This window comes from Nicotiana tabacum, chromosome 21 (assembly GCF_000715075.1).
Source record: "Nicotiana tabacum cultivar K326 chromosome 21, ASM71507v2, whole genome shotgun sequence".
NCBI lineage: Eukaryota > Viridiplantae > Streptophyta > Magnoliopsida > Solanales > Solanaceae > Nicotiana > Nicotiana tabacum.
In genome coordinates, this window is record NC_134100.1 from 34,575,059 (window position 1) to 34,600,645 (window position 25,587).

Consider the following 25,587-nt stretch of genomic DNA (forward strand, 5'->3'; position numbering starts at 1 on the left):
TGCGTATTGGAGGATGACATAATAAAAGAGCACCGTAGGACCATTTAATTTTGAGGATAGAGATTATATATAATAATTACTTTGTGAGTGATCTAAATAATATAAATATTTCTTATACACTGAAAGATAAAAGTCAATTAGCTATTGCAAAGGGCTTCCTTTTTCCTTATACATTTGTGCAAAGACAATAGAAAACAAAACACTTTTTTCAATTGCATCGATCTACTTTCCCACACTTGCCTATATATATGTCAACCAAGTCACCTAGTTTCATTGCCAAGTAGAACTTGCAAGTCTTGCAACTCTTGAAGCTCTTTGTGAGTGTGAGTTATAAAAACTAAAGAGATCGAGATAGAGATTTTGCAAGTCTTAATTTGTTCAGAAAAACGAATTAAAAAAAAACGATGGCTGGTATTTCTGTTCACGTCTGGGCTTCTGCTTTTGGCGTCCTCGGTAAATTATTTCATTTCTTGCTTGTTATTACTGTTCCTATTGTATTCAAGTATCAATTATCAGATACCAAAACTATGTTATGGCTATTTAATTATATTATTACCTAGTAGAGACTACTAAATATTTCATGGATGTGACATTTCATCGTACTAGCATATCTTCAATCATTTACGTAATAAATACTTGTTTTAATCATTTGCATGCTCTTTTATCGCAATTTACTTTCTTCCCCAAGAATTTTAAAAGTTGTTGAGTTTAATCATACTCTTTTTCTTTCTTTCTTTTTTTCAATTTATAGGTGACATCGTCTCGTTCATCGTGTTCCTTTCTCCACTGTGAGTCTCCCATGTCTTAAATCTTCATTCGTATTACGATACTACTTGTATAAATTAAATAGTACTTACATCTGTATTTACACATCATCGACAGGCCTACATTTTATACGATTTACAAGAAGAAATCAACTGAAGGCTATCAATCAATTCCTTATGTGGTTGCACTATTCAGTTGCATACTTTGGATATACTACGCACTTCTCATGTCCAACATGATCTTCATTATCACTATAAACACCTTTGGCTGCTTTATTGAAACAATTTACGTTGGCTTCTACCTTTTCTATGCACCAAAGAAAGCCAGGGTACGTAAGCTTTTACAGGAAGAGTTTGACTTCTTTACACTAACACGTTAAATAAATTTTGAGAATATTAGATCAAGATAATTATTTCTGACTTTGTAATTGCATGCTCAATGCAGGTCCAAACTGTGAAGATGCTTCTTTTATTAGTGCTTGGTGGCTTTGGAGCTATCGTTCTCGTTACTCAATTTTTATTCAAAGGCGCAGTTCGTGGCCAAATTGTTGGATGGATTTGCCTTGTGTTTTCGTTATGTACGTTTGCAGCACCATTGTGCATAGTGGTAAGTCTATGAACATTGCAATAATTAACCCTCGTGTTTAATTTCCATTTTAAATGCATGAAAATGATATTCGATTTTCCTAATACTATATATGTCATGCAGAGAAAAGTTATCAAAACCAAGAGTGTGGAATACATGCCATTTCTCCTATCATTTTTCCTCACACTGAGTGCTGTCATGTGGTTCTTCTACGGTCTTCTAATAAAAGACAAAAATGTTGCAGTAAGTTAATACTATTAATTTTGATTAATTACTTGCGGGCACATCTAAATTATTACGTAACGTACGTAAAGATCTATTAATTGCATAATTAATAATATATATTATTTTTTGTCTTTATAGATTCCAAACATCTTAGGATTCATCTTCGGTATTCTCCAAATGATACTTTATGTGATATATAACAAGAAAGAGAAGAACATCATAAAGGAGCAGAAACTTCGCGAGCTACAAAATCATGTCGTAATTTCAGAGGAGCAGAAAAACCTTCCACAATTAACTGAAGAGCAGATTATTGACATTGTGAAGCTTGGTGCACTTGTTTACTCAGAGAAATTTAATGCACGTGGACCTGAAGCTGCTAAAGTTGAGAATATGCCCAAGCTGCAAACTGTGCAAGTCTAAGATCGACTTAGTAAACCTAAATGATTACTTGGCATTTTCCTTTAATTTACTTTTAATTTCCTACTCTTCAAGTGTTTGTACACTAATGAATAGCTCATTTTCCAAGTAATCTTTCTCTTGTGAAGAACAATAAAATGTCTGTATGTAGTGACAGTTTTTTGCTACTTTGCTTTGTTACTAATAAAAATACCTTTTTTGTACATTAAGTTTCCATTTTCATGCGTCTGATTTTTATCTTTCGTCCTTACTTTCTACTATTTCAATATCACTGGCATTCGTAAATCGATTAATTTTCATTCAAAAATGTATAATCTTGTCTCATCGATCAACATTTAATTATTTCACATGGTGGAGCAAATTATTTTGTTTCATCACTTTTGGGCACGCAGTTATCTTGTCGAGGTGTGTTAGCGTTACTTACATTATGGGTGAGTACCGTACGCATTTGTTTTCCTTTTTTTGAGGGAAAAAAACGACGAATGTAGAATTTTCGAGCCCTACAACCACACACAATTAATTCTCATTATAGTACTTCTGTGTTGAAATTTGAAAAGAAATAAAATAGGATCGGAGTTGGGCCAATAATTCTAATTTTCGATCTCAATTTGGAAATTGATTTCTAACATATTTCTAATATTAAATTTAGATAATTAAACACTACATAAAAATTATTAGGGACTATAAATAAAATTCTTCTAATTAAAAGTATTTGAAGAATATTTTAAAGAGTTGCATATAAAGAGAAAATTATCTCAATAGTAAGAGTGCAATGTAAATTGAAACAGAGGGACTAGCTAACTAATTCCAAGAAGATTCCACTGTAATTCGTAATTTTTCCCCTTAGCAGTTCACTTTGTTTTTAAGCTGTCGATAAAAAAAATTAAAAAATTCATTACTGCTGGTTTAGCTATAGTTTTCCAAGTCCCTCATTAGTGTGTTAGAATTAGGTTTAGCATAGAGAAAAACAAAAATAAAAACTTAGGATTACAACAAATCAGTTGTCAATTCCAAAATCAAGTTGCATGGGAGTTTCCTTGAAAAATGCATTTAAAAGATATTTCCTGACGTAAATGGTTGGCCCGTAAGGCTTCTTTTCATGCTTTTGAGAAAGCCATAAAAAGCATTAATCTTTAAATCCTCCTTTAATCTGTAGGCCGTAGCCCACGCCTCTTTAATATTCAGCTATCTCTAAAAATAGTTCCGCATTTTAAAAGCATTTCTATCTATATGATATATCAAGTCTTCCTTGAAATAGCCAACCGAGTTTTCCATTTCTTTTCAGTGGTAATTTGAGAGTACTGTATTTAGTTATTCAATTAGTAAAAGATACAGTATCAGAGATCAAATTTCCATTCCTCATATTATAAAGAAAAATTCTCCACAGATTTGCTCTTAGGATCGACTTTCTGTCAAATGACCGTACTTCATATCAACTGCATTAATTGTTAGTAGAGTTTACCTGCGCCTACCTTCAATAATGAAAAAGGGGCATATTAATAGCATGTTTGGCCAATTTTTTTTTTTTTTTTTAAGTTAAGATATTTTGCCAAGGTTTTAGAAGGAAAAAGATGCTTTTGATGAGTATAAGCTTTTTGAGTATCAGAAAAAAAAAAAAAAAAAAAAAAAATTCTTCACATAAGAATTGTTTTGAAAAACACTTTTAAAAAAAATGGTCCACGTCCAATCCGCACTCAATAGTGAGTGGAAACGGTCGTTGGAAGAATAGCACCCAACAAGAGTAGGGGTCGATTTTCACAGGGAGTTTCAATGGGTGTTAGGAGTATACACTTGACGAAAGTGAATAGAATTGTGAAATTATGGTGCAGAAACAATGTCAAGAAGGCAGTGTATTGATATATTTTTAGTTACACGAACCCAAAATCTAGCTAGTCGTGATGACACCTAACCCAACCCGTTAGATAAGCCAATTACAAACTATCTGATTCCAATGAAATTAACGAGGCAATTAATTAAAAGAAAATATCTAAAACTAATACTTTTCCCCAAGAACTGATAGTACAAATCATGAGCTTCTAAGAATAAAGTTTACAAAGCTAGTATGAAATAAATACATCATCTGTTTGAGAAGTACATAAACAGAGTTTTATGAATCTAAGGCTACCATGAACAAGAGGCAGCTACAACCGGAATGCAGATACATCTTCAAATCCAGCTTCCATCGAACACAGCAACATCGACAGCCAACATCTGCATGCAAGGTGCAGAAGTGTAGTATCAGTACAACCGACCCCATGTACTGAGTAAGTAACAAACCTAACATTATGTTGAAAGTAGTGACGAGCTTTTACCAAAGTCGGGTCCAAAATCAATAGTCCACAACAATATCCAGAAAACAAATCTCATAACAACAGAATTGAGGCAGCACAATGAATAACTCAATAATAAAGTGCTTAGTTCGTTCACAATTTCGAAAATAAATAAATATTTTTCTTTTCAAATATAATAGTAAAACTCAATTCTTTTCACTAAAATCACCAAAATATGAGTAAGTCTGAAAACTGTGATTTTCCCAAAATCCTTTCAATAATAAATGGGATGTTTCATTTTCTTTCCAAATAACCCGTATAAAATAATTGCATCACTATACCCATTTGTCAACATGTGTGAGAAATCATGAATGATGTGATACTGTACAGCATGAGAAAAAATCCATCTTTATGCCTGTATGTCATGTGTGCATGTCAATGCGATGCAACTCAGTGATAAAATCATATGCACACTCTCAGAGTATCATTCCACTCAGTCCTCCCAATCACTCAGTCCTCCCAGTCACTCAGTCCTCACAGTAACTCATGCCTCACAGTCACTCAATCCTCCCAAATCACTCGGCACTCGCACTCAGTAGGTACCTGCGCTCACTAGGGGTGTGTACAGACTCCTGAGAGGCTCCTTCAGCCCAAGCGATATATTAAGCCAATCATGGCATAAATCAATAAATATATTGTGGCGTGTAGCCCGATCCATAAATATTCTTACAATTAGGCCCTCGGCCTAACTCAGTCATCAACCTCTCCAGTCTCTCGGGCTCTCAGAAATCATGATAAGCATCCCAACAACAATGATATGATGCATCGACAATAAATAAGAGAGACTAAGGTATGATATGAAATGAATAAACCTGACTGAGTGAAAAATTACAATTTGAACATATTATTCAACCACAAAAATGACCCCAATGGGTACCAACAATAACAACATATGCCTAAGCATGATTTTTATTACGAGTCTCAGCTCAATTTTCTCTAACACATAGAGTATATACAAATATCAACATATTATTCAACTTCACAGTTCCATGGAATTTGATCTAGTCACAATTTCTACGGTGCATGCCCACACGTCCATCACCTACCATGTGCGTCACCTCAAAACCAATCACATATCACAAAATTTGGGGTTTCATACCCTCATCTCTAAGATTAGAAGAGTTACTTACCTTGACCCATGTAAATTCTTTATTCCGCTATGCCCTTTCCACAAGAATTGGTCTCCGAAAGCCTCGTATCTAGCCATAATTAATTCGATTCAATCAATACCAATTATTGTAATTAATTCCATAAGAAAATACTAATTTTTTTAATAAAATCCAAAATTAACTCAAAAATTGCCCGTGGGGCCCACGTCTCTGAACTTGACAAAAGTTACAAAATATGAATGCCCATCAAATTTCACGAGTCCAACCATATAAATTCCGACATCAACTCGACCCTCAAATCTTCAATTAAAGTCATTGAACATTTTTACCATTTTCAACCCAATCTTTACCCATTTGAACTCAATAATCTTTTCATAAACCTTATTGATATGTATAAATAATACTATTATACCCAAGAATCATACTCTTAATCACCCATCTTTATCCAAACTCGAAATTGAATACTAGGGGTTAGAACCTTACCTATTGGGTGAAGATCTTGTGATATTTCGTTGTTGGATTTCAAAGCTTGAACAAGATCTTGATGAACAAAGCACTTGAGCTTCTTCCTCTCTCTAGAACACTCTCCCTTCTCTCTAAAAATATCAGAGTTTTGCTCCAAAATGAGTCCCAAAGCCTATTTATCAAAATGGGGTCGGGTTATGAAAATAGAAAAATTAACCCTCCGAAAGCAGGTCTGCGGTCGCATAATGGACCGCAGAATGGGTATGCGAGTCGCAAAATGGTCGCAAAAATCGGTGCCCAGAACTGGGTTGTTCTGGTCCATTCTTTGACCAGTTTGCGGTCGCATAACCACTTCTGCGATCGCATAATGGTCGCAAAATTGCCGCAGAATCTCATTTTTCCAGCCTTTGATAATTTGGTCATAACTTCTTGTAGGAATGTCCAAATGATGAACGGTTTAAAAAGTTAGAAACTAGACTCAAAGATATTTTATTTGATAGGTAATACACCATATAACACTTTGTATCATGATAGTTATGCTCATTTGAAATTAGATCTTGTACGAACTCACTTGACTTTAGTCTATTATGAAATTTTCAACTTCTACATTCGATGCCGAAACCTATCGAATCAAGTCCGATTGACCTCAAATTTTGCACACAAGTCATAAATGACATAGTGGACCTATTTCAATTTCTAGAATCGGATTCCAACCCTAATATCAAAAAGTCAACAACCCGGTCAAACTTTCCAAAAATTAAACTTTTGCCATTTCAAGCCTAATTCTACTACGGACCTCCAAATAATTTTTTGAACATGCTCCTAAGTCTAAAATCACCATACGGAGCTATTAGAAATATCAAAACTCCATTCCGGGGTCGTTTACATATAAGTCGACATCCGGTCACTATTTTAACTTAAGTTTTCAATTATGAGACTAAGTATCTCATTTCACTCCGAAATTCTTCCGGACCCGAACCAACTAACCCGATAAGTCATAAATCAAGTATAAGGCATAAATTGAGTAGTAAATGGGGAAATGTAATACTCAAAACGACCGGTCGGGTCATTACAGTCCTATGTATTTATATAGAATATTAATCCTATATTTTGTCAATACAACATAGAGTAGGACTCTTCTAGGATAGCTAATACAAAGAGTCTTAATTCTTGTAAATTAAGACTAAGTGATCGCAGAATTATCAGGTTTGTTAGCATGATCATTATCTTCAACATTTCCCTTCAAGCTCGTGGGAGGTGACTTCACTACACCTAGCTTGTCTCGAAAGAATTGGAACCGGTCTTTTGCCAAGAGCCTTTGTATGAACATCTGCTAGTTGGTCCTTGGACCTAACAAACTGAGTAATTAATTTTTCTTAAGCTACCTTCTCTCTGACAAAGTGGTAATCTAGTTCTACATGTTTAGTTTTAGCATGCATTACTGGATTTGTAGTCATGTATAGAGCACTCAAGTTGTCACAAAATAAGACAGGAGCAGTATTGATATACATTCCAATGTCTTGTAGATGTAGCTTATCTAGGTAAGTTCAGCTGCAGTTGCTACCAGTGCTCTATACTCAGCTTCAGCACTTGACCTTGCAACAGTGTTCTATTTCCTTGATGACCAGGAGACACAATTTGCACCAAGGTATATACTATATCCAGTAGTAGACCTCCTTGTAATGGAACATCCTGCCCAGTCTGCACTTGGGAATCCATACAGCCTGAAGGAAGACTGTGATATGATTCTCAGTCCATGATCAATGGTTCCCTTGACATACATCAATATTCTCTTTCCTGCCTGAAGATGCATGCTGTTTGGATTCTGCATGAATTGACTTGTTAGATTAACAACATGAGTAATGTCTGGTCTTGTGAGTGTAAGGTACTGCAAGCTTCCTACAATGCTTCTGTAAGCTGAGGGATCAACTGCTTTGCCAGCTGCTTCTTGTAGACCATGCTTCTAAGCTAGTAGAGTATGCACTCTTTTTACATTTGCCATATCCACTTTTCTAAGCAAATCATTGCATATTTGCTTTGATTCAAATGGATTCCTCCAGGAAAATAGCTTACTTTAATACCTAAAAAGTAAATCAAGGGTTCAAGATCCTTCATAGCAAATTCATGCCCCAGCTTTTGCACTACTTCCCCTATCTGCCTTGAGTTGCTTCCTGTTATAATTATATCATCTACATATAACAGGAGTAATATTTTTCCTTCTACATCATGGAGAGTAAATAAGGAAGAATCAGCTCGACTGCATTTGAAACCAAGATGAAGTAGGAATAGACTAAATCTCTCAGACCAAGCTCTAGGAGCTTGTTTGAGACCATATAATGTCTACTTTAAAAGACATACATGGTTAGGATACATTGGATCAGTGAAGCCTAGTGGTTGAGTCATATAAACTTCTTCTTGTTGATGTCCATGTAGGAAGTCATTCTTAACATCTAGTTGCCTAATGGACCAATGTAAAGTGACAGCAACAGAGAGAATAACTCTTATAGTTGTAGCTTTAACTACTGGACTGAAGGTTTCTGCAAAATCAATCCCTTTAAGTTGTGAGTATCCTTTAGCAACTAGCCTTGCTTTGTGTCTTTCTATTGATCCATCCGGCTTCATTTTGTTTTAAACTCCCACTTAGATCCTACTACATTCATTGTTGAAGTTCTGGGAACTAGTATCCAAGTTTCATTTTGATGTAAAGCTGCTAATTCTTCTTGCATAACTTTAAACCAGTGAGGGAAACTAAGAGTTTCTTTTATAGTTTTAGATTCTTGTAGTTTTGTTTGTACAACAGCTAGTGAGGTATGAGTTAAAGGAAGAGACTTAGCTTTGAATCTAGTGATCATTTTATGGCCTTGAGTAGTGATTTCAGGTTCGGCATGAACTATGTTTTCTGCTAGAGGTGCTTCATCCTGGGCATTGAAGAAGTGTGACAAGTCCACTTCTAGCTACAATCCTCTTGGATCTGTCACTGTGAACTGCATAGGTGTTTCATCTGAGTGAGAGGCCTTTGACTGAAATTCATCAGTGACTGAGTTTTGCATGTCTGCAGAGGGCTCAACAACACTATTTGTGACCTCCACAACCTCATTCTGATCAGACTCAACAGCATCACTGTGATCAGCAGTTGGAGCAGATGTTTGAGTAGTAACACCATCATCCTGATCATTTGAAACATCATCTGCAACAACATCATGATCAGCTCCCAACACAGCACTTTGATCATTTGAAACATCAGCTGCAACTATATCATGATCAGCTCCCAACACTTCCCCTGCAGCAATAGGGTCTGATGAACCAGAATTAGCCTGTGATTCTGAGAAAAATTCAAAGAAGGTGGCCATATGACTAGAATCATTTGGTGCACTGTTAGTCTTATTTTCCTGCACATAGGGAAGTGTTAGTTTATCAAAGGCAACATGTCTTGACACCAAGACCATCCTTGTGGTTGGATGAAAGCACCTATAGCCTTTATGCAAACTGTTGTAACCAATGAACACACATGGATAGGACTTAGGTGAGAACTTGTGTTTTCCCTTTAAGTAAGGGAAACACTTGCACCCAAACACTTTCAAACTGTTGTAATCAGGGTGTGAACCATGCAATTTGTGAAATGGTATTTCCTTTTTAAGCACAGATGATGGCAATCTATTTATCAGGAATGCTGCTGTGAGAAATGCTTCAGTCCATAAATATAAAGGTAACCTAGCATGTAGTAGCAGTGTCAATCCAGTTTCCACTATATGTCTATGTTTCCTTTCTGTAATGTCATTTTGCTCAAGAGTATGAGGACAGGAAATATGTCTTACAATGCCACAGTCTTCTAAGTACTTAACAAATTCAAAACTTGAAAATTCACCTCCACCATCACATTGAAAGATCTTGATACTCTTTGAATACTGTTTCTCAACCATTTTATGGAATTTGACAAATGTTTCAAAGAAATCAGATTTTATTTTTAAAGGATACAACCAAGTATATCTATTGTAATCATCAACAAATAAATCATAGTATCCCCATAAGTCACAATGAATTTTCAAAAGAGGTTCATTCTCAACTTTATTTCTCAACTTGAGTGGTAGTTTACAACCTTTTCCCATTTGACAACTAACACAAATTGCAGGAGTTTTATGCCAACATATGATATTGATAGACTTATTGTTACTAAGTACTTCTAAGGACCTAGAACTTGGATGCCCAAGTCTGGCATGTAAAATATCACTAGAGCTTCTCCTTGTCCGTGTTGCATTCAAAGCAAACAGGTTATCCACCTTTAAGGCATATATCTCTCCTTTTTAGCACCCTTGGCCATCAGTTTCCATGTCCGCTTGTCCTTTACAACAAAAGATGATTTATCAAACTCAATGGAGCAACAATTATCTCTAGTAATCTTACTTACAGATAGCAAATTCTTTTTTAGCTTAGGAACTACTAGCACTTCACTCATCCTTAAACAAGAAATTGTTCCTTTTCCAATATGTGTGATATCCAGTTCTTGTCCATTTCCTACTACAATTTTATCATTTCCATTGTAAGGTTTAAGGTTGGATAAGTTACCTGAATTGTTGTTCATGTGAGTGCTTGCTCTAGAATTCATATAGTGAGCATTGTCTCCACTACTCTAACTATTCACATTGAGTGTAGCAAGAGCCTGTGGCAAATCTTTTGGTGCTTGATATGAGAAATTCTATCTGTAGAAGCACTTTATTGTAATATGATTGTTCCTACCAGATATCTGGCAGGCTGATGATCATGTGGTTTACTGTCCCTTAGCAGCATTTTCATATCCATGAGTGTTTTGATTGTTGTTCTGTCCAGTAGGCCTGAAGCCTCTACCTTTTGAACTGTAGTTCATGTTACCTCTTCGGTTTGAGAAACTTCATATACCTTTATTGTTGTATGTTCTTTGTGCTGCAAATGGCATATTGTGATTCATTTGTTGTGGATCATCTCCTTCATCCTCTCTGAGATCAAAGCCTCTTAGGAAAGTGACCAACTGGCTCAGAATTGGATAAGGTGCTTTGCCAAGCATCACTGTCCTAAATATTTTGTATTTAGGACCCAAACCTCTAGCAAAGTTGATGACCTTGCTATCATCATTTACATGCTTGTGTATGGCAGCCAAGCCATCATAAATGCCTTTGAATTCCTTCAGATATTCATTGATGGTTTTATTGCCAAGCTTGATGGTTTGGAGTTGTTGCTTCAACTGGAATTCTGTGTCCTTTGTTGCCTGTAGATAGGTTTCTTCCAGGAATTCTCACATTTGTTTAGTAGTCGTGCATCTCACAATTAGATACATGCTCTCTTTTGAAATTGTCCTACATTTCCAACTCCTTAACAACACTTCTTTTTCAGACCAGTCATCAGCAATATCAGCCTTTCTGTCACTGGCTTTGTCAACTCCCTTGTCACTGTCCTTATCACTGCTTTCACTGGTGCCTTCTATGTTTATAATTTCTGGCTTTCCTTCAATGAGATAGTTCAACCTTATTACTTGGATAAGTTGCATCATTTGTGTTCTCCATATCAGATAGTTAGAGGGCTTTAATTTCACAGGACATGAAGCAATGAGATGATGAAGAGAGGCTGTTGAAAAGGTGTTGGAAGCCATATGGACAGAGTTGATACTGTGTAGTAAGAACTAGATTATGGCAGCGGGATTGGCTTCAAAGAAGCTCTGATACCATGTGAAATTATGGTACAAAGACAATGCCAAGAAGGTATTGATATATTTTCAGTTACACGAGTCATATCTATTTATACAGAATATTGATCCTATATTTTGTTTATACAACAGAGAGTAGGACTATTCTAGGATAGCTAATACAAATAGTCCTAATTCTTGTAAACTAAAACTAAGTGATCGCATAGTTATCAAGTTTGTTAGCCTTATCATTATCTTCAACAGGAATAACTAAATTGCACTTCCACAAAAGTTTTTAATTTCTAATTCTAATTTTACTCTGGCCATTATAAGCTAAGAAAAGAAACTAGAAGCGAATGATTGTTTTTGGTATTTTTTCAAATAATTAAAAAGCCTAGGGATGTGACCATAACCTAGGTGTTCGCCTAATGGGTTAAATACGTTAATACTTATTTTGTTGATTGGGGTGTATTATATCTCTCAACTCTACGTTACCCACTCAATACCTCGCGGTCAAAGAGTGATTTTGCCCAATTTGGCTTTCTTAAGTCCAATGGGTATCAAACAAAATAGTTGATATGATCTCAAGTCGAGTTCTCACTATCACTAGTTTGAACCCTTTAATTAGGCTAATCAAACCCTCAATTAGGCCAATTCCTTGTTAGCCAAGTTATCCTAGACTAGATCTCTCTTTTTCAAGTGGAGACTAAGTCAAAAAGGCATGAATCAATGTTTGCAACCATTAATTCTAAAATTGAAGCATAAACTAAGCTAAATAATCAACATCCAATCATAGACAAACATTAAATTAAATACTCATAAAGTTTACACACTAGGATTGGGTCACAACCCTAGTAAGAATCTAGCTACTCATAGTGAGAATTGAAGAAAATAAAGAAAAAATGCTAATTAAACTTATAATCTAAGATTAAAATGATAAAATATAATATTTAAATATTAAAATAGTCACAAACTTCCTAAAATGGCAAGATGTAATGGCTACAGCAGCTCAAACTTCGAAACTTGACCTAAAAATGTGAAACTCATCTATTTATAGTGGCCCAAAATTCGCTGACCAAAATGCTCTTCGGAAGGTTCTACGGCAGCACAATTCCATCTGCGGTCTGCCTATTTCTTTAGTTGGCAAGATCTTGGATTCTACAGCTGGACAATTCTGGATTGCGGCTGCGAAGCATCTGGTGCGGCCGCACAATTCATGTGCGGTCCGCACATCAGCAAGGCTTCAATACTTGGTCTTTTTCACACTCTCTATACTTTGAATCATTTGTCAGTACAAACCTTCTTCTGCGGCCGCACAATTCATTCATGTGTGGTCTGCACATTGGCCAAATTCATGCTGGGCTATTTCACTTTAGCTGTGGCCGCAGATGGAATTTCACGGTCCGCACTTTCTTCATCGGCCGCAGAAATCTTTTTACGGACCGCACTTCTTTAGTTCTGCGCCCCTTTCTTTCCTTGTGATTCGGAACATTCTTTTTTGAGTCGGATTTTATTATGGGAGACCAAACTTCCAACATTCCTGCAATTTGCATACTTTTATTAGTTTCAAGAACATAAAGCAATACTTTCGGATTAAAACAAAAGCAAAAAGGTGCTAATAAGTAGTCAAAATTTTCACTTATCAACTCTCCCAAACTTTAGTCTTTGCTTGTCCTCAAGCAAATAAATTAGTTCCCACCTCCTAGAGTTAAAGGTTATTTCAACGAGTCAAAGGTGAACCTGTCACACATCAATTGGGACCAACAATTACCCACACTACTCTTGCATTATCAACAAGGTTACAAGTCAAATATTCATGCACATATATTTCTAATGTGACATTTGAGCTTCAAGAATTGACTTTACTCATCAAGGACTCTTGTTCTATCATGTAGGTCATGGTGGACTCCAAACTCTTCCTCCTCTACTTTTCATTTGCCAAGATCACTTAAGAAATTAGCACTCAATCTTAAGATTCATGAAAGGTTCACTCGTCTCTCACAAGAGAATGTCACAAGTACGGCCTCAAGTACTATAGGCTTGCCCCTCATGTAGATCGCCATTAATGTAAGCTCACTCGATTTGAAATCAAGTAGGACTTCTTTTGGGTTGTAATGAAGGCTTTGGATTAGGATAGGATACCATATGGGTAAGTGGTTACACATTTTCTTAAGCACTCTATATTTTCATTTCTCGGCTCACAATTACCAATACTTAGAGGCATTTTCTTTTCATTGGGGACTAGGAAAACTTAACATCACTCTTTCTTGTTCATTTAATTCTTTTTCTCCCTTTTTGATTGCTCATGCTAGGTATCATTACCTCTTTTGTTTTTTGAATCCATCAACCCTTCCACTTATTCACATTCTGCATTTGTTTTTGTTTTTTTCTTTTCTTGCCTTTTCTTTCATAGAGATCATTTCTTTTCTCTTTATGTGCCTTGATACCTTTTTCAAATTCGTTATCTCTCCCCCAAACTTATGTTTTAAGCCACTTGTTTCACAAGAGTATTAAGGAAAGTCCGGATGCCAAGAGAGTGTCACGACAAAACTAGTAAGGCCTATAACATGGTTATCAAAAGAGAAAGGCTAGAGGCTCAAAGGGGTTGACTAGGGATAATGATATTGTTTGGAAATAGAAAGCTCAAACGTTCCAAGAAAAGTCTACAATCACTTCTCAAACCAAGCAAAACTTAGGATTTCGCCTTGAAACACATTCGGGGCAAGTTTTAGACCCTTCGCACGGATACTTGAACTAGCAACAATTCATCTCATCCCTCACGCAATTAGATTGTAAAAGAGGATAGAGTCGAGAGCCTACAATGACCACATTCATGTTTAAAGATCACTATCATCCAATTAAACCACTCGATGATTACCAAAGTCAACTCAAGAGTCACAAAGTCACTAACTAGATCTATTTCTTTCAAAAACCTTATCTCTAACCATAAGCACGTAGTAAGTGTGTTGGTATCAATTGAAGCATGATTGACTCTTCGAGCATGACTTGATTATGTATTTTTATTCATTACTATTACTATTATTACCTAAACACAAAAATGGACTCATTCCCTTAAGAAGGTTGTCATGCCATCCATCGTTGGGATGAGTCACCCAATTCACACAACAACTACCTTTGGAAAGAACCGTGGCGTTAAGAAAACCAAAGGCTTATTATCTACTAAAGCATATAAAGTAGCTACTTAACCAAACAAGGGCTAATATGGAAAAGTAAAGAACTAATAAGCAAAAAAAACTAAAGAGAGATAAATATACATAAGAGAAGAGAGAGATGCTAGATAAATACAAAAAAAAGAAGGTATCATCAAATTATTACATACCAAATGTATCAAAGTGTACTAATGTGTCAAATAAACTCCACCATCCCCCACCTCGAATAAAAGTAAGCATTGTCCCTAAAGCTTAGCAAAATAAGAGTAAAAGAGGAGACGGTGAAGAAAACTCCTTATGGATCCTTGGACATCTCAATGTCCCCAGCAATGTCATCTCCCTCAGGATCAGCCAACTGGATCTCATCATCATCAAATCAAGGCGTGGCTGGGTTGGCGAACATCTCATGCACTGCCTCAGCAGCAAGGTTTGGCTCGTTATACTAGCTAGTTGGTGCTACCGGTGCATATGGTGCTAAAGGATCTGGGGCGGACTGGTGCGGGTCAAGCAGCATGTCAAAGGGAAGGTTGCCAGCTATAGCAAGTATAGTCACCTCCCTCCGGAGATTTTCCACTAATTTTTTGCTTACCTGGGACTTCTTCATATTCTTTACTTCTTTTCCTAGCTCCTCGATAACTGACCCGTGCTGCACCAATGTGTCCATAATCATCTTCTGGTTCTCAAAATCTTCTTCCGTGTCTCATCAATGTCAGAAGGAGCTTGTGGTGCCTGAGAAGTGGACTGCACTGCAACAGTACTAGACAAGTCATACAGCTTAGAAGTAGTTGTCTGCATCTAGTTGTTGAGACTCGCCAATATCTGGGAGACTCGCAGAGCAGATAGGGAAACTGTGGGCATGGGCACTGGCATTAGAGCAACTCTAGGGGCTGTGGTAGGAGTTGAAGATGATGGTGGAAGAATAGCAGTGGCACTGGTAGAAGGCTCAGCAGAGGTGGATGGAAGATCAACTGCCTCAAAAGCTACCAATATTGGCTCATCAGACTGGCATGTGGTGGTAGAAGGTTGTGCTTTCTTCTTTGAGTTGCTCGCATCTATCAGAGAATACCAGTCGAATGGCTTCTTCGGCTTCACCTTAGTGTTAAAATCCCTCGGCTCTACCTTTGCATCGGTGAGGTACTCTGTGATAGTGTTGGGATAAGGGTAGGCCGAACTGTCCTACCGTGCAATCACTAAAATGTTGGCTGACATCACGGCACCCACATTGATCGGATAATCGGCCATGATGGAAGCCACAATTACTGCCTGAGGGATAGGGATGTTAGTCTCATTCTGGCTCTGATCCAGTCTGCTTCAAACAAAGGTTTACCACCCCTTCGCCTCAAAACTCAGTGTTCCGGTGGATGGGAACCCCATCAGTGATCCATGGTGGTGGTGGCCCTGGTAGTGCTAGAATCTCAGCCAACCTAGGTCGGACTTCATCCTTCAGTGTGTACTTCTCCAGCTATTCCTTTCGCTCAACATCCTCGAAGCCCAAAAATGCATTTAGCATATGCTGATCAAACCTCACCTTGAGGTTGCGTACATTAGTCACCTTCGAGCCACATTGGCATAGAATTCACGGACGATGTATTCTTTGGAATCCTCTACTCTCTCGGTGAACCATATCCACCCCTTTCGTGCCCTGAACTGTCTCAATATAGCTGGGTTGTATTTCTCCAAATCCTTCAACAAAAATTGTTGCTCAAGAGTTAGCGACCTCACTGGCCACCACATATGGAAACTGGTGAAAGCGGCCAAGCTGACAAAGCCAGCCTCCCAAACCTTTTTCTTCTTTGATCTTTCAAGCCCTGTAGCTATAGCATCTCCCCCTCTGCCATCGTCGGGGATAGCATGTATAACTTGTGCCTCAAGGACTGGTGTAGTCGATGGCTCAAAAGCCTGACTATCACTCTCCGACCCCTCGGAGGTGCTGTGAGATAAAGACGGCTTGTCCCTGAGCTGGTATCTCCCATACGGCCTCGATTAGGTGGTCGTCTGCTCATCCTAAATAGAGGCTGAGTTGCCCTCTGACACCTCCCTAGATGGGACATAAGAGCTAGACCTGGAGAGGTCTATACCTCTCCTTCTGTCGGCTGTTGTTTTCTTTCTTATTGTCTTGGGCTGGCCAATAGGCATGGCACTTTTGAAGTGTCGCCTCGTCCTCTTGATCGAACCATTATCTGTATCAAGCAGAGGAGATTGTTAGTTGTAATTCATTATTCAAATACATATATGAGACATGTAGGTAAGGGAGAATCCATAGGACACAGTGGGGTTGTACAGTTGAGTCATGCTTGCAGGATAAGGGATCTGCAATCCGAACAATTTGACCTGTGGCCGCAGATGGGAACTCGCGGTCATCACATTTCTGTTGTGCGGCCGCAGAAGGAAAATGCGGTCAGCATAATTGGGATTGCGGCCGCACTTCTGAGGCCTAAATTTGTAAACTCTTTGTTGACAGAGAAATGGTCAAATTGCGGCCGCAAGAAAATTTTTGCGGTCCGCACAATTTAACTTGCGGACGCACCTTTGAGTCTCAAAAGTGAAGACTTTCTGATGACAGATAAAAGCCTAATCTGCAGCCGCAAGAGGAAATTTGCGGTCCGCACAATTTGACATGCGACCGCAGATTCCTGGCTCGCATAAATGTCTAGAAAATGCATATCTAAGGACCGCACAATTCAAGTGCGGCCACAAAATTCAAACCATTACGAACAGACAACTTTTTTAGCCTAAGATTTTTCAATTTCTTGCACAAATAGGCATGAAAACATTGTAAAAGTATAAAATTTCACCAACCCAGTCCCCTTAGACCCATGTATCAAGTTAATCCAGTTCAGATCTACCCCACATGGACAAACAATGGAACTCTAATAACATATGGCCTAAAAAGAACTAAAAATCCACAAATTAAACTATCTTAAAAAATTAACATAAAATTGAAGCATACGAGATAGAGTGAATGCACTGAGTGTGGCTACGTGTGTAGACAGTGAAAATCTCCAAGAAATATTTGCAGAGTAACAGTGTTTTGTTCAAAGAGGAAAAAGTGTAAAATGAGGACCACTATTCTATTTATACCCATAATTTTGAGAAGGGAGAAGAGACGAGTGCGACCACACATTTTCATGTGTGGTTCGCACCCTACCACCTGGGTGATTATTCTCAAAAATCAATCTACGGTCCGCACATTTTTGGGTGCGGCCACAGATTTCACGTGCGGTCGCAGATCGACCTCCGCACTGACAAGCTTAAACTTCAGAGAGTTGGTATTTTTGATGTTTAAAATGTGCGGTCCACAAGAGAAATGTGCGACCGCAATTCTCATCTGCTATGGCACATAAAAATATGCGGTCCGTACTCTCTTGAGCACTTAGCCATATTTTCGTCCATAATTCTTGTAAGTCACACTCACCCTTGTAGCATACTTCAAATTAAGTTAGAACAAAAATAACACCTAACTATAAAAGAAAAAGGAAAAGAAACATGGGTTGCCTCCCAAGAAGCGCCTGATTTAATGTCGCGGCACAACGCAAAATACCCTCAAGTGAAATGAATGACTGCCACAACGTGGCTATCTCCAACCTTTTCCAAGTAGTGCTTCACCCGTTGACCATTGACTCAGAATATTTTATTATTTTTGTTCTTCAAGTCTAATGCATCAAAAGGTGTCACACCCATAATTTCAAAAGGACCACTCCATTTGAATTTTAGCTTCCTAGGAAACATTCTCAACCTTGAGTTAAACAACAATACTAAATCGCCCAACTTGAACTCTTTGTTCCAAATGTATTTGTCATGAAGATATCTCATCTTTTCTTTGTACAAGGACAAACTCGCATAAACGCGGTACCGGAACTCATCCAATTCATTCAAATATACAACCCCCAAGTTAGCGGCTACATCCCAATCAAGATTCAACTTCTTTAGAGCCCACATGGCCTTGTGCTCTAATTCCACCGGAAGATGACAAGCTTTCCTGAACACCAACCGGTATGGCAATATTCCGATAGGTGTTTTGTAAGCCATCTGATAAGCCCATAATGCATCATCAAGTTTCTTGGACCAATCCGTCCGATTAGCATTCACTGTTTTGAAAAAGATATTGTTTATCTCCCGGTTGGAGACTTCCACCTGCCCACTAGCTTGTGGGTGATAGGGAGTCGTGACTTTATGAGTAACACCATACTTTCTAAGTAAAGTCTCGAAAGCCTTGTTGCAAAAGTGTGACCCCACATCGCTTATAATTGCACATGGAGTACCAAACCTTGTGAAAATATTCTTCTTCAAGAAAGCCATCATACTTCTCGCCTCATTGTTGGGTAAAACAACGGCTTCAACCCATTATCAGAGATATAATATTAATGTAAAATATATATTAAAATATACATATATAATATAAATATTTTATATATAATCAATGTATATTTTTTACATATTTAACTAGCGAATATAATTATTTTTAGTCGACCGTCCAAATATATAGGAGCGGGTCAGGGTCGTTGGATATTTTAAAAGATACAGGTGGGTTTATATCTAATACAAATAATACACGTGGCGGATTACGAAAATGCCACATGGCAAAGTTAAAGTCAAAAAATTGACCAGGTTAGTTCTGTTAGATATAAGGGTAAGTTTGAGCCCAAAAATAAATGTTAGGAGCATTTGCGGACCAAAAAGTTAACGAAGGGTATTTTTGAATCATTTTTAATACGTTAGGGGTGCTGTTGACCCTTCTGTTAGATATAGAGGTAAGTTTGAGCCCAAAAATAAACGTTAGGGACATTTGCGGACAGAAAGGTCAACGAAAGATATTTTTGAACTATTTTCAATACATCAAGGGACATTTTTGACACTTTTCAGTTACTGTATCTAATACAGTACAACATATATGGGACACCCAAATTGCTCAAAAGAAAGATTCCCACAAACGATATTATATTGCCCCAAGAAAGTGGAAGTACTTTCCTTTGTCCCATTATACTATGTGTTAAGAATATTGATTCAAAAGACAATTAATTTGGATGATCGCTATAGACAGATCAATTTCAATTTTTCTGCCTTTTCAAGTAATAATGAAAACAAAGAACGGAGTGGAAGACATAATTCATCAAGAATGACCTCAAAAAATCGTTATTGCTATCCCCTTTGACTTACGTCCAACGGTTTAGTGCTAGTTGATGATCCTTAGGATAACATTCAACTTTAGGTACACTATCACCTTTTTATTTCTTTATGAAATGAGTCGTGCCAATCTCTTCTTTAGCATTTTCATGGTTACTAGTTTTAGTTTACGTGTGTTGCACGTATTTATTACGTTAATAAAAAAATTATTAATAAATTTTATTCTTCTTAAAACAATCCTTAGGTTAGAATTTGAGCAAAAAATATATATATAGATCGAGTAAAAATTATGAACTAAATATTAAATATTGTGCATCATAAATTACTCCTTGTTTAAAATAAAATTGTTGTTTAGGCACAAAAAAAAAATAGTTGAAGCTTCCTATGTAGACAATACTATTCCACTGATCCTTTTCAATTCTGATTTTTTATAAGTTATTCGGTCTTCATTGTCACCTTATTTTTTGGTTAATCTTCTTGATGTGTTTGTTCCTTCTATCTCTTCATCTTAAATTTAATGCGCCAGCTTTTTCAAGTTCGTCTAAATCCTGTGCATAAACATCTTCCAACCTGATGACCTCTATTAATTATAAAAAAAATTATAAAGAAAAAAAACTTAAACTCTTTACTTACACTCAAGGCCAGTTTATGGTAAAAGATAAATTAATTCTTTTGTTAACCAATAAAATAGTAGATTAGTTAATAGAAAGAATTATATATTTATTGTATTGTAAAAATTTAAATAAAAAGAGGATATAAATTTTCGAAAGATTAACTCTATGCACGTGGTATTGTAGCAACCTGCAACTAATAGCTTCAATTAGTATAACATTATTATGTTCTTTATCTTTTACATCAAACATCTCAATTATCTGACTATTTCTTGTCATTCTATTTGGCATAAAATTACAGCTTTGTTTTGTACCTTCATACTATCACGTTTGCAGTTCAATAAGTTATGAAATATAAATAACTAAATTTAATAACACTTTCTTCATCGCCAATGTCCTTCTTATTGAAATAGATTTTTGTATCCTGAAGTTGCAAATTGTAATATCGTAACGATTCGACCGGTCGTTTTGAGTATTTGCATTTCGTTCAGTTGTTTGAGGTTTTGAGTAGTTTCATATGACGTATTATGACTTGTTTGAATTGTTGGTTTTGGTTTTCAGATGATTCGGGATCGATTCGGAAGAGGGATTCTTATATTAGAAGCTTTGAGTTGGAAGAGTTGACCGAGTTTGACTTTTTACATATTTGACCCCAGATCGGAGTTTTGATGGTTCCGATAGGTCCGGGTGGTGATTTTGGACTTGGGCGTGTGCCCGGATTTATATTTGGATAATTCTAGGAGGTTTCAACATGAATTGGTGAAAGTTTAAAATTTGAAGGTTTGGAATGTTCATAAGTTTGACCGAGAGTTGACTTTGATGATGTCGGGTTCGGATTGTGGTTCCAGAAATTGGAATAGCTTTGTTATCTCATTTGAGACTTGTGTGCAAAATTTAAGCCCATTCCGAGTTGAATTGATATAGTTCGGCATGAGTTTTGGAAGTTGAAAGTTCATTAAGTTCGAGTCGAAGTGCGATTCGTGATTTTGATATTGTTATGTGTGATTTGAGGTATCGAGTAGGCCCGTATTATATTATGGGACTTGTTAGTATATTCAGATGGGGTCCCGGGTGGCCCGGGTGAGTTTCGAACATAGTTCGAATCATTTCGAATGGCTTTTCATTTGTTGGTTTCTGTTATTACCTGTTGCTTCTGACGTTCTTCGCGATCGCGTAAGGTGTTTGGTCTGCTGTGAAAATTTTTCCTCTACATTCGCAAGAGAATGCATGTGTTTGCATAGGGAGGGGGCTAGTCTTCATCGCGTTCGTGCAAGGGTGCACACGTTCGCGTAGTGGTTTGGACTGAGCTAGGAAGAGGATGTTCTTCTTCGCGTTCGCATGGGTAGTAACGCGATCACGTAGGGTATATGTGGAGACAGTGTTGGTTGTCTATCGCGATCGCTGAGGTTTGTTTGCGATCGCGTAGTATATTTTTTGGGGCAGTGCATTTTCTTCTTCGCGATCGCGAGGGTATTTTCGCAATCGTTATTCATTGGTTCGTCCAGTGATTATAAAGTACTTTATTTCGGGGGTTTCGGTCATTTTTATATATTTGAAACTATGGAGCTCAGATTGAGGCGATTCTTGAAGCAATTTTACCATATGGATTGGGGTAACTGTTTTCTACTCAAGTCTTATTTTATATCATGAATCCATCTTCGTTTTTGATATTTGATTGAGGGTTTCAAAAGAGAAATTGGGGGGTTTTCTAAACTTTCCTAAAGTGAATGTTTGTGTTTTGAACATCGATTCGGAGTCGGATTTGAGTGAAATTAGTATTGTTGGACTCATAATTGAATGGGTTATCGGATTTTGTGAGTTTTGTCGAGTTCCGAGGTGCGGGCCCTGGTTTGACTTTTTAGTTTTCTTCGGGATATTGATTAGAGATTCGACCTTTATCATTTGGAAATATTTTCTTATGTATTATTTTATGCCTTTGAGTTGCTTTTGGCTAGTTTTGATCCGTTCGAAGGATGCTTTGAGCGGGATGGCGCTTCTAGGGTATCGATTTGGCTCGTTTGAGCTAAGTGTCTTGCCTAACTTTGTTGAAAAAAAATTTTCTACTAATTGACATTATTTTCTATATGCGAGGGTGATACATATATAAGATGACGGGCATATATGCATGTGTCAGGGTTAATCATGCTCGGGGTAAATTATACTATAAATTGTGCCTTGTAGAATTACGTGACCTTCTTGCTTCATGTCTTACTTGACTTTCACTAAGAATATGGAATTAAATGTCAGAAACCAAGATTTAGTTTATTATAACTTGATTAAAATTTGACTGAATTTTGAGAAACATTGATGTATCTAATTTGGTCATCATTATGCTTAATCACTAATACATTGCTACGACCATTATTCTTGAGATATTAGATTCTATACTCGTGTTGTGGATCATTCTTGAGATTTGTTGAAATACTTGAATAATAAAGTTCTTGAGGGTTTATTGAACTATTGTAGGCTTGAAAGTTGTGATTGGGGTTCATTTGGAATATTCATTTAACCACTCTCCTTGACGTTATTTATGCTTCCTACCTTGTTTGTTATTGATATACATATGCTTGCTGAGGAAGAGTGTAAAGCACGAAGGGTGATGTCGTGCCATTGCATATATATTATCATGTGAGGGAGAGTGTAAAATACGAAGGGTGATGCCGTGCCATTTCATATATTTTATCAAGTGAATAAAAGTGTAAAGCACGAAGGGTGATGTCGTGCCATTTCATTTGAGAGTAAAAGCACGAAGGGTGATGCAGTGCCATTTAATTTATATTATCCTGATCTCATTTATATTATCATGTGAGGGAGAGTGTAAAGCACGAAGGGTGATGTCGTGCCATTTTATTTATATTACCATGTTTTTATGTTATCATGAGTTTATGGCACGAAGGGTGTTTCCGTGCAGGCGAGGACGAGGGACTAGCATTATGTTGTGATATCTTTTCCTTGTGTATACATTCATGCCGTTACCTGAAATTGTTACTGTTGCACCTATGTTATCTACGTGACTTGTCATTGTTGTTCTGTCTTTGTCCTCTATCTCGATTGTTGTTGTGTTGTCCATGCCTTTTATATGTTTAACTTGCTAAGATCATACCTTCCTTCCTGCTGTTATATCTACATCCATGTTATATCTATTATGTTGCACTTTAGTATAAGCCTTCTACCATGTCAGCCATTCATGCCTCTACTTGTTAGATTATAAAGATCATGTTTTTCCCTCTTATTTGTTATATCTACATCTATGCCTTCTACCAATGCCAGTTAGGTAAAATTATGTTCTTCTTTCCTAATTAATGTCATCACTCCTATGCCTCCTACCTAGTCTATTATTGTTGTCCATATGTACTGCCTTGTTCATCATTGCTACTTGTGTATTTCCTACCTTGTCATTACTGTTATCAGTATTTCTTTCACCTGATTGGTACTGTTATACATATATTTGGTGAGGATGAGATAAATACACGAAGGGTGTTGCCATGCCATTTGATTTGATGTCTTGAGTATATTTCTCACACTATGAAAGTTATGAATTTATTACCGTGATTTGCTGGTTATCGCTCTAAGGAAAGGATTGGTCATGATATTGAGGAATATTAATCGGGGTTCTTCTAGAAATCATTTACTGCTTCGCATATTTGTTTCCTTGTACTCTATTCTGTTATGTTCTAGTATTGTTCTATTGCTAGTCTTCTGCATATGTTATATCAGTGAGTATCTTTTAACTAAAAAGCCTCGTCACTACTTCACTGAGGTTAGTCAAGATACTTACTGAGTATATGGAGTCGGTTTTACTCATACTATACTTCTGCACCTTGCGTTCAGATTTTGGAGCAGAGCTGCGGGTGATGATGGGGGCTGGCTCTGAAGACGTTTGTGCCTTCCGGATGTGGCTACCATTTGTCCCTGGGTAGTTCTAGAGTTGAATTCTGTTTAAGTACATTTCAAATAGAAGTTGTATTTATTTTATATCCGTTTTTGCCACAATCTAGTCTTAGTAGCTCATGTCTTGTACTACCAGTCCTTGGGATATTTTATGGAATCCAGTCATATCATTTGGTGATCACATTTATTTTATTAGAATTGTCAACTGTTAATTGGCTGATCTAATGGGTCGGGTTAGGTGCCATCACGATTAGTGGATTTTGGGTCGTGACAAATTGGTATCAGAGCACTAGGTTCGTAGGTTCTACGAGTCATGAGCAAGTGTCTAGTAGAGTTTTGTGGATCGGTATGATGACGTCCATACCTATCTTCGATAGGCTATTGGGCATTTAGGAAAATTTCCCTTTCTTCTTTCCTTATCGTGCGGCCTTGTTTCAACTTGAAACCTACGATTTTGATTCTTTCTATTCGTTCATATGTGAAGTGGCGCACTCAGTATTCGCTATGCGCCGATGATCTGTGATGCTGCAGATAGATTACGAAGGGCTATGGATCCTTGATTATCATCGTGATGTGCTGTCTAGTCTCTGGAGCAGATGCAGTGTTAAATCTTCCAGTCGTTCATTTATGGTATGAGGCGGGTTCTTATATCTAGTTGGTAAGCACAGACTTGGGAAGACTGGCTGGTGGCCTAGCTATTGTGATTAAGGAGGATCCATGGTAAGGTGTCGATTTGAGTACAACTAATGGGCCATCTCTAGTGTGATGAGTTTGGATCATGTGTTTTGTATGAGGTTTTCATTCGGTGGAATACATATATGATCGTTTCAGAGCATTTGGGGAAGTTTTCTTGACTATTGTAAGGATGGGTCAGTGCTTGGCAGAGTCTTCAGAGTGTTCTATGACTAGTATTGCATGAGTTTATTCATCTAAATAGCCGTGCAGGATTGGGGCAGCTATGAAGATATGGTACTTTAGATTGCCGATGATGTGTTCTATGGCTTCGGGCTTAGTGGGGGAGTCTACTAATGACGATCGAATTGTAGGATCATGCGTTGTATCAGTTTTCGGGCCGAGGGATTGCTTGGTTGTTTCTTCGAATAGTCATGTGCTGGTGAAGCGTTGGTTGCTCGATGCGTATTAGCTGTGTATTGAAGATCAGAGTAAGGTGAGTGGTTATCGAGAAGGTTCTGACGAGTTCCAGGTCTTATGTAGCATTTAAGGACTTCTGAATATGTGTAT

The 25,587-nt window shown here is 37.2% G+C and overlaps 1 protein-coding gene across 1 annotated transcript; it reads left to right on the forward strand.

The window, feature by feature from the left end:
• Positions 1 to 264: 264 nt before the first annotated feature.
• Positions 265 to 2,195, forward strand: LOC107791830 (bidirectional sugar transporter SWEET9-like). The gene is made up of 6 exons (XM_016613971.2): positions 265 to 453; positions 752 to 788; positions 883 to 1,093; positions 1,210 to 1,371; positions 1,474 to 1,593; positions 1,714 to 2,195. The coding sequence occupies exons 1-6, from the start codon at positions 405 to 407 to the stop codon at positions 1,993 to 1,995; spliced, it is 861 nt and encodes a 286-aa protein (XP_016469457.2). The 5' UTR covers positions 265 to 404; the 3' UTR covers positions 1,996 to 2,195.
• Positions 2,196 to 25,587: the final 23,392 nt, after the last annotated feature.